Source organism: Palaemon carinicauda, chromosome 13, assembly GCF_036898095.1.
Source record: "Palaemon carinicauda isolate YSFRI2023 chromosome 13, ASM3689809v2, whole genome shotgun sequence".
In the NCBI taxonomy this organism is placed as follows: Eukaryota; Metazoa; Arthropoda; class Malacostraca; order Decapoda; family Palaemonidae; genus Palaemon; species Palaemon carinicauda.
The window spans coordinates 120,695,382-120,706,814 of NC_090737.1; the positions used below are offsets into that span (position 1 = coordinate 120,695,382).

At 37.0% G+C, this 11,433-nt stretch overlaps 1 protein-coding gene across 1 annotated transcript in view; it reads left to right on the top strand.

Annotated features, from left to right (window-relative positions):
* Positions 1-7,520, top strand: part of LOC137652384 (uncharacterized) — a 102,778-nt gene extending 95,258 nt beyond the window's left edge. Inside the window, 4 exon segments of the mRNA XM_068385768.1 lie at positions 121-513; positions 958-2,582; positions 3,174-4,666; positions 5,735-7,520. Of these exon segments, the coding sequence (XP_068241869.1) occupies positions 121-513; positions 958-2,582; positions 3,174-4,666; positions 5,735-6,790 (4,567 nt within the window). The 3' untranslated portion in view covers positions 6,791-7,520.
* Positions 7,521-11,433: the final 3,913 nt, after the last annotated feature.

The following is an 11,433-nucleotide window of genomic DNA, read 5'->3' on the forward strand; positions in this document are numbered from 1 at the left end:
TTCACTTGCAATACACCCATTTCTTATTTCGTTTTCAAGGAACTGTAAAGAAAATTTTCCGAATATCACAATTCTTCAGAATAAAAATCAAGAAACCTAATTCATCTTTTCATATCTCAGGAGCAGAACTCCAGTGCAAGAATCACCTGCAGAAGCAGCACCTTCTCAACAACGACAACAGCAAGAGCGAGAACCAACCAGAGGCGCCACACGGCCTGAGTACACATCTATTCAACGCCAACGTCCTGTTACCCAAGCTCCCATTGAAGAGGACCCTGCATCAGCTAGGCAGACCCAAGGAGGCGAAAGAGTTTACGTCACAATTGATAGACAGCGGCCAAGCACACCCGTTCGAGAACCGGCTTTCCCACTGTCCTCGACAGAACCATCTCTCGAGTATGTCACCATTAGTCGTGCTAGACCGACGACAACACCTTCCTCAGTTTTCTCTTCTGATAGTAGATCTAGAGAATCTGCACTTCAAGGTTTAGATGATAGACGAACCACTCCAAGGTATCACTTTATTAATGTTGTGTAGCAGTGCACTAGCTAGCCGCTATGCTTGGAGAAGGGAGTTGGCTTCATGCTTTATAGATTGCTTATTCTAGTTTTAGATATTACGGTCTACAAGGGTAGCATATGATGAATTCTTTGAAATATCTAGACTTCTATTGGCCAGCTCAGCCATGTATAAAAAAAATAATGATGTTGAATTTTACATCAGACAAAAATACTTTAAGCTGCAAATTGTTTGAACAGGTTTTATGCCATTGAAAATATTTGCAAATATAGCAAATTGATTTCCTATTTAAATTGTGTAATAAAAAAGGCATATATATTTCTTGAAAATATATTCTTGGTGTATTCAAATGAGCCGTTCCTGTAATAGTTTATATGTTTCATTAAAATAGTGGAGTAATTTGCAATCTTGTTATAACTTTCAACTTTGTCTTTTAGGTACGTGACACTACAACGAAATCGCCCGAGTACAACAGAGGAAGCTCAGGCATTTATTGAAGATACAACCACAACCACCACAGAGTCCTCCGTAAGTTCGACAACTTTCAGATATGGGCCCATTCTCGTAGATCCTGTAACAACTACTACACCCTCCTCTCCGGTTGATTTTGAGGAAAATCTTTTGCATGACGTAGTCTCTGATAATACAGGCTTTGTTTCATCCTTCCCTTCACCTTCATTACTTGGTGCTACGACCCCAACTGTGTCATCAGAATATGGTAATGAGGATATTGCTGTAAATGCCTTGGGCCACAAAAACTCTGGACTAACTATAACCAGTGATGTGCATAAAGTCCGTCCACTCCCTCAGTTGAAACCGATACCTTTATTCAGTGATTTTCCCGAGATTCATCATGAAATGCCCTTAGTACCTGATCAAAACCATGAATCTAAAGTTTTCAGAGGAACTGAAACAATTATTGAAGCTAATTCAAAGCATCCAACTAATGTCATGTTAAAAAATATACAAGATCAAGATGGATTATCTAATATTATTTCCAAAGATAATTTTAGACCTCGTTTTAATCTAAATCTTGATGCTAATAAAACTGAAGTACCTGTAGTCCCCAAGGCAATTAATCATCAGACTGGAGCTAATATTGAAAGAAAATTGCCTACATCTAGCACACTTAGAGAGTCTAATACACAAGGAAGAACTACACAACCCAATACTTCAAGACTTAACTCCCTGTCAAGCGGCCAGCATTTTGGTGGCAAATTTTCTTCAGGTACCCCTACAATAAATGAAAATGAGCCAATCAAAACTGGAACTTTACCACTACGTGCAGTGGGAAGGCAGGAAAATAGGGTACAAGTTCTCTCTAGAATTAGTACTTCACAATTAGGTAATAATGCAAATGAAGCTAATGACATCATCTCTGATCCTCATGGTAGTCAGTTACATGTAAATGATTCTACATCTCATTTGCCCTTAAACTTTGATAGTAGTTCAGCAACAGATAAAGAAATTTCTTTAGAAGACAATAATTTTACTTTGAATAATTTAGAAAAATCTAGCAAGATATCCATTACAAACACTAACAATACAACTTTGAAAGCAAATGTTTCTCCGCTAAGTACAATTTCAGTGGACACCACTGAGCCATCAGCAGACGTTAATACATTCACACAACCCAGACCCAACACAAGATCTAATATTGCATCACGTAGTAGGGTCAGATTACAATCATCTATTGATGAGAACACAACTCAAGCTCCCACTATAAGCATTACTCAGTCACCAGCAATTCATTCAACTGGAGAGAGACTTTCTTTGCAACATGATCATTCTAAGCCAGATCAAGTCTTAGAAAAAACTGGTGCTTCACATGACGTTAAATCGCAACCTACCACTACAGGACGGCGCAGAACAAGATTAAAAATTCACGCTAGTCCTAAAGATCAAACAACATTACCAATATCAACTGTTCAAAATACACCACATCACAAGACGACCACAACACAGCTGTCCCTTGATGAAAATACAACTCACTCTAGTGCAATTTCAATCAGTGATCTTCAGTCACAGATAACTCGCCCAAATGAAGAACTGGTCATTCTAAATGACGAACTTCCCACAACAGAAAAACTCTACACCCACACTGACATTACAACTGGGACAGTTTTGGATATCGATGCTATCCCTGACCCTATGATAAAAACAGCAGCACATCACAATGAGACAACATATCAAGTAACTGGTGAAGACATCTTAGTAACACAGAATTCTTTAACACAAAGTGATAAGGAAAGTAGGGTACAAGTTCTCTCTAGAATTAGTACTTCACAATTAGGTAATAATGCAAATGAAGGTAATATCATCTCTGATCCTCATGGTAGTCAACCCAGACCCAACACAAGATCTAATATTGCATCACGTAGTAAGACCAGATTACAATCCTCAATTGATGAGAGCACAACTCAAGCTCCCACTATAGGCATTACTCAGTCACCAGCAATTCATTTAACCGGAGAGAGACTTTCTTTGCAACATGATTATTCTAAGCCAGATCAAGTCTTAGAAAAAACTGGCGCTTCACATGACGTTAAATCGCAACCTGCCACTACAGGACGGCGCAGAACAAGATTAAAAATTCACGCTAGTCCTAAAGTTCAAACATCATTACCAATATCAACTGTTCAAAATACACCACATCACAAGACGACCACAACACAGCTGTCCCTTGATGAAAATACAACTCACTCTAGTGCAATTTCAATCAGTGATCTTCAGTCACAGATAACTCGCCCTAATGAAGAACTGGTCATTTTAAATGACGAACTTCCCACAACAGAAAAACTCTACCCCCACACTGACATTACAACTGGGACAGTTTTGGATATCGATGCTATCCCTGACCCTATGATCAAAACAACATCACATCACAATGAGACAACATATCAAGTAACTGGTGAAGACATCTTAGTAACACAGAATTCTTTAACACAAAGTGACAAGAAAGTAAAAAAAATTGTTATCTTACCATTCGAAGAACTACAGCCTGAAACTTCCTCGACATTAGAAACGGGTGAAGTTGTTCCTTTACTAAATCAGCATTCTTTGCAAGAATTCCATGGAGAACAAATGCCACCTGCCAAGCAAAGAAATGTTACTGAAAATTCTTTGTCAATAAACAAAATTAAACCAGTAACCAAAATAGACGTTAATTCTAATGATGACCCTTTAAAGACAGACTTTATGCATGGTACTGAATTGACACTTGGAACTTCGGCACATATTCTAATTCCACTAGATTCACCTTCAGCATCATCTGGGGCAAATAAGTTAGGACATGAGGATTCAACATTTGCAATTCATTCTCAGCAAAGCATTGACCTTCCCTCTTCAAATGATGATTTGCCTGGTACTTCTCTTCATTCAATGGTGTTTGGTTCTGAAGGAAATCTTGATTCTAAACTAGGTGTATTGCATGATGAAGCATCTGACTTATTAGAAAGTGATATTCCTAGAGTGCATGGTGAAGGACAATATGGAACATCCAGCACGCCTGGAGAAATTGGAGCATCGATGGTTTTGGTGCATGATGAGTCTCCTGTTGTGCATAAGAGCAGCCCTGGATCCAGCCCGCATGTGCCTCTTTCTTCCCAGGCTGCTGCAGATGCAGGCGTAAATGGTGACCCCTTGAACAATGAGGATTATCACCTTGGTACTCATGGGGATGCAGATTCTACCCTCTCTGGTTCCCTTACCTCTCCTCAACCATCCAAACAAAGTATAGCCACTACCACTACTACACCTATAACTATAACACCAACTCCTGAATCTACTACAACACCTGTTCCAAAACCTACTACACAGGAATCCATTACCATTACATCCAGACCCCAGAGGACTCATACTCGTACCAGGGGCAAGCCAATCACTTCCTTCAGAGGAACTGTTACAAAATCATCTGAGAATACTGAGAATCCCGGTGATCTTCTTTCAAAACATCTAAATCACTCTTTATCAGATCAGTTCTTAAAAGCTGAAGATAAAGAGATTTTGAGTGATGCGAATGAAAGGGATCATCAACAAATTTCTAATGATTCGAGAGATTTAAGCAGTTCCTCCACACATAACATAACCCCTAGAAGAAGAGTAGTGGTAAGGAAGAGGGGTGGACGCAAGGAGAAGTCAGAACAAGTAATTATTACCTTTATTCATTTTCCCGTTTGGTGATGGTTGTAGTATGAATGTGTACATTACTTAGTGTAGACCGAGACTGTATATAAAACCATTTAGCAGTTTTCTATGTAAATATCTTAAGGTTACTAGATTGTGTATATTAAGTTGCATTTGCTATGCATCCCGATATCAGAAAAATAGACCAAAAATGAATCTGATCTCATTAATTCAGATTCACTTTTGACATTTTTAATATAATGAAGCATCACTTCACTGATTCCAATAACCTAAGTGCATCACTAGAGAATTTAGACTGACCCCTTGCCACTGATATGTCCTGATCCACTGGCATGATTAACTAAACTCATTTAACATGACAATGACGCCAAGCAGACGAACCTTCAATAGACTTGAAGTTGACTTAGTTATGACCTAGACTTCTCGACTTCGACGCACTTCATCTTTATTTCAGGGAGTGACGTGTATGGGAAACAATTTCAAGTCATCAGTACAGACTGTTACCTCAAGTATGCTCTACCTGAGTTCACTGATCGTTCTCCAGCTTGTGCTGGTATAAATGACAATCTCTTCCAGATTCAAATTTTTTGTGGGTAAGAGAATATTCCATATTTTTCAGCATTAGAAAAACTTGTTTTTTCAACCCACAGTTCAACCACTACCATCACCATATTTTCATTGGACCTTTGATCTATACTACTAGTGTATGCTTGGAACTGAAGGTGACTTCAACACTTTATTCTTCAAGATTATTTTTCTCCAGTGGCTGATGGTGCACTACGTTCTGACTTCTAGACTCCAAGTTTAAAAGACTTTTATTTGCAGTGATTTGGTCGTGACCTGACTTTTGGGATTGAGTGTTTTATATATGCTCATAATTTCTTCTAGTGCACACTATTTTCTTTTTGTTCATATAATATCTTATGCTGATATAAAACATAATTTGCATATTCAACCACTTAATGAATTATTATAAAATGCTTTAAACAATTGGATATATTTGATCTTGGGTATAAAAGAAAAAAACTTGTTTTTCTTTCTTTAACATTCTGAACTGAATTTTATTAGATTGATGAACAGACCACTACTGGACTTGTGAGAATAAGAACACGTCCACCAACTTCGCCAAGACCTACAGTTCCTTCAGCTTTTAGACGTCCTCGCCCTACCCGCCCTGTTAGTGATGATGCTACTGCACAGCCTGGATCAGATGTTCGTCCTGTTCGTCTTCAGTCAGAAGATCGCCGTCCTCGTCCTCAGCTTGAATCCCGTCTCCGGCTTCAACCTAAGACAACTGAAGTGCCAGACGTAGAACAGCCCAGCACAGAACCTGAAACACGTACTTCTAGGCCGCTTCTAGTACCCCGTCCTAGACCTACTACAATTCAGCCTCCTGTAGATTTTGAAGAAGAAACTGTTTTCCCAACAGAGGATGAACTTTTTATTGACACTACTATCGTACCTGAAACTACCGAGAAAGTTAGTATTCTATCAATTACTCCAAGACCTCGTCCTACCACTCCACCTCGGCCTGACCCTATAGCAACCACCCCAAGACCCCGTCCAACCACTCCTGAACCTAGGCCTGACCCTATAGCAACCACCCCAAGACCCCGTCCAACCACTCCTGAACCTAGGCCCACTACGGAGGAACGCACACCAAGACCACGTCCTTCCCCTCGTCCCCGCCCAACCTCCTTCACCACTACTCCTCGACCTACTACAACTCGCCCACCCGCAAGAAGTCCCCGTCCAAACCGACCTCCTGTCACAAGAGCCCCCCTAATTCAACATTCTCAAAGCCCTGTGGCTTCCTCAATCCTCGGCAATGATTACTATGATTATTATTATGAGGATTTGGATGGTGCCCTCACGGGGACACTTGGCCAGCTAGCAACTCTGAGCGACAAGGCTGTCCTGATGGCTGACGGTTCAGTCACGTGCTATGACACTGGGTATTTCGCTCATCCCGATTCATGCAAGAAATTCATTTCCTGCTCCAAGACAGTTAGGGGTCTAGTGCGTGGATGGGTTTACACATGCCCTGAACAGTTGGTCTTTGATCCAGTAGGGGGCATGTGTAACTGGGCCGAAGCCGTCGATTGCGCCGGGGGAACCGAATAGGGGAACTGAATAGAGTAATACTATATGTTGTTTACGTAGGACATAAGCTGAAGTTGCTGTGTTACAAAGTTGTCGTGTCACGATCGAAGAAACCAAGATCAACAAAACAAGGATTTAGCCCTGAGCAAAAATTCTTTATTCTGTTCAACGCTAGTTGCGTTAATCTGCTCTGTGAAAATTAAATCAAGTAGTCTGGAGAGAAGGAAAAATAATTATTCATGAAATGATTGAGGCCTAGTAAATAAGTTTTGATATTAAATCCAGTAGTCTGGAGAGAAGGAAAAATAATTATTCATGAAATGATTGAGGCCTCGTAAATAAAAGTTTTGATATTTTTGCTTTCCAAAGGAAAGGCGGAGTTAGACAAAATTCTGACGTTCAAACATGTAAAGATAAATGCACATATATTCAATAACACTTAAGGATTAATATGATATTGCTCATCGTTAAGGATTCCATGCCAAATCTTTGACTGTTTCTGTTTATGTCTCTCTCTCTTTCCCTCTCTCTTTAACTGTATTTCGCAGAGGAATCGCAAATACACCTTTGTTTACTACGTTGTTGTGTGTATGATATATCTCTTGATTTATGAGAATTTTTTTATTACAAGGTTACTGTTGAGTGTGAATGAGTGAGATTCCTCAAAATCCTCTAAATTATTCTATGGAGTCATTTGTAGACTTTGTACTGTTTATTGTGTAAATAGCATTTTTTAATTAAATGTGTACCGATAAAATGTGGTCATATCATTCTACTTAAGGGAAAGCCATTTTTTTTTCTTCAGTATTACTTTGCGGAAAAGTAATCGGAAAATTACTTTATAAATTGAACACGTAAAAATTACCAATTATTTTTACGGAAATATAATATATTATTGTAAGCGACCCGTCAAAAATGGCAGCTAAATAGAACACAAGAGTAAACCCTTTCCATCCCCTCCCAGGGTACCCCTCTTACCAGGGTATGAATACTCCCCCTCCCTGCTACCCAAGGGACGGGGAGAGATGAATAGTTTTACGTCTGGTAATGCCCCTGAGCGTGACCAGATATATAATGTATATATATATATATATATATATATATATATATATATATATATATATATATATATATATGTATGTATGTATGTATGTATGTCTGTATATCTATATATATATTATATTTATATACGTATATACGTATATATATATATATACATATATATATATATATATATATATATATATATACTGTATATATATATATATATATATATATATATATATATATATATATATATATATATATATATATATATATATATATACACACACACAGACACTTGTCATTTTCTATATATGAGAGGTTTTTAATATCACCTGTTATGCACAAGAAGAAATCATCATAATCATATGAATATTTACAAAAGTGCAATTTATGAAAAGACCTTAAGAATAACGAAAGGAAATGGTACTATGGATAACAGACGAAATTTGACATGGCTACCAAACATTAACCTATTCTTTGAAATACATTTTTCTATTCTTTGAAGATCTGCAGCACTTTCTTGAGGGTTTTGAAGCAAAAGACCCTTAGAAGGTAATGGGAAATTCTTTGATTCTACCATTTCTGAACATGTAATTTCATAAGCTGTATATTGGCATTAATATCCTGGGTTGTGGTGGCCAATGTGGTACCGTCGCTGACTGGTGAACGCCAGACAGGGGTTCGAGTCCCGCTCAAACTCGTTAGTTTCTTTGATCGCTGCAATCTCACCATCCTTGTGAGCGAAGGATGGAGGGGGGGGGGGGTTGAGGGAGCCTATAGGTCTATCTGCTGAGTCATTAGCAGCCATTGTCTGGCCCTCCTTGTTCCTAGCTTGGGTAGAGAGGGGGCATGGACGCTGATCATATGTATATACGGTCAGTCTCTAGTCCATTGTCCTGCTTGATAGGGCAATGTCACTGTCCCTTGCCTCTGCCATTCATGAGAGGCCTTTAAACCCTTCAAAGACTGGGTAACAAGACACCTTTGAGTACATCCTTTCCTAGCTATTTTCCACAATCATTACTTTAAAGGACTTGGTTTCATTTCTTTATTGATATATACCTTATATCAAAAAGACCATTTGACATGACATCGTTGAATAATGTATACTGATAGTTATGAGAGAGAGACATTGACTGACAAATAAACAGAGAGACAGGATATTCGGTAGTTACCAGGCATCGAAAGGCCAATGAGAGAGATATTGACAGACAAAACAAAATGAGATACAGAATATTCGGTAGTTATCTGGCATCGCAAGGCTAATGAGAGAGACATTGACTGACAAACAGAGAGACAGAATATTTGGAAGTCATGAAACTTCGCAAGGGCAATGAGAGAGATATTGACAGACAAAACAAAATGAGAGACAGTTTTCGACTTCGTGTAATTAAGAGTATTAGCTGACGTGGTTAATGAATAACATGAACTGACAAGCAGACACAGAGTAATAAGAGCCATACATACCGTTGCTATTGAGAGAGAGAGAGAGAGAGAGAGAGAGAGAGAGAGAGAGAGAGAGAGAGAGAGAGAGAGAGAGAGAGAGAGAGAGAGAGAGAGAGGAGACGTTGACTAAAACCAACAGACAGTCAGAGACAGAACATTCGCAACCTGTCATAAATGACACCCGTAGCTATCTTGATCAATCAGAGAAAAAGAGGCAATGACTGACAAACAGACAGTAAGGTCAAGGTCAAGGTCAAACTGACTTGAAATAACTTAAGCGATCGTGACTATTGGGTGAGAGACATTCACTGACAAACAGAACAACTAATAGGTCTAGTGTGGATATACTCTTGATGTTAATGATTAAACAAAAAAAAAAAAAAAAAAAAAACTATATTTGTTAAGAAAACATCTTAGGAGGTTTGGCTTTTGTCGATAAAATTGTTAAAGGAGTATTACTGACTAATAGGAAAATAGAAGAGTAATGTTGTAATAAGAAGTCTTCGTAATATATATATATATATATATATATATATATATATATATATATATATATATATATATATATATGTGTGTGTGTGTGTGTGTGTGTGTGTGTGTGTATATACTTATGTATGTAATACTTTATCAAATATCCATGTACACATATACTGTGTACATAAATATATATATATATATATATATATATATATATATATATATATATATATATATATATATATATATATATATATATATATATATACTAGTGTACGCAACCCGTCAAAAGTGACGCATAAATATATAGATAGATATGCACACACAAGGAACCCCCTTTCACTATGTTATGACTACCTCCCCCCCGGACCCAAGGAACGGGGAGAGCCAAGCGTGACTGATACTTATATATATATATATATATATATATATATATATATATATATATATATATATATATATATATATATATATATATATATATACAGTATATATATACTGTATATATATATATATATATATATATATATATATACATATATATATATATATATATATATATATATATATATATATATATATATATATATATATATATTCCTTCTCTAGCACATTTCCATAACGTCTAAAATAGGACATTTTCCACTAATCGTCAGCATCCCTCATCATTAGGACAAGACTGGACAAAGACAGACATGGCGTACTTCATCAACAACACAGATGACAAATGAATTACGGCACAACAACAACCAATACGAAATAAATGTTTTAGGTCATTATTACCGAATTCAGAATTATAATTGCTTTAAAGCAAAACAGAATTAGAAACATGATTACTGGCTGGTCAAGTTATTCGGTTAAATTATTAGAAACAGAAAAAGAAATAAACTAACTTTTGTTATTATTATTATTATTATTATTATTATTATTATTATTATTATTATTATTATTATTATTATTAGCTAAGCTATAGGCCTAGTTTGAAAAGCAGGATGCTAAGTCCAAGGGCTCCAACAGGAAATTATTATTATTATTATTATTATTATTACTATTATTATTATCACTTGCTAAGATACAGCCCTCGTTGCATAAGCAGGATGCTATAAGCCCTTGGACTCCAATAGGAAAAAATAGTCCAATGAGGAGAGGAAATAAAGATATAAACTATATGAGAAATAATGGACAATTCAAATAAATATTTTAAGAGCAATAACAACATTAAGACAGATCCTTCATATATAAGCTATGAAGAGAGACTTATGTCAGCTTGTTCAACATAAAAACAATTGTTGTAAGTTTGAACTTTTGAAGCTCTGCCGATTCAACTACCCGATTAGGAAGATCATTCCACAGCTTGGTCACAACTGGAATCAAATTTCTATCATCGAATCAAAATGAAATAAAAGCATAAGTATGTACAGTTAGACACAAGCGTTGCTGGCCTCACTCTGAGGAAGGGCACCCTTTCACACTATTACTGTGCGGAGTGTTCTTTTGTGTAACCCTGCCGGCCACTAATGTCATCTCTCCCTACATTTATCTGTTTAGTTACTGGCAGTGCAGTAAGGGTGTGCCAAGAATTCTTGTGTCCAACTGTTCTAACAATAAGTGAAAAATACGTTAAAATATTAGAAAAAAAAAAACTTTTTTGGTCACAAGTTTGAAGATATTTTTTTCATGAGTATAAATGTAAT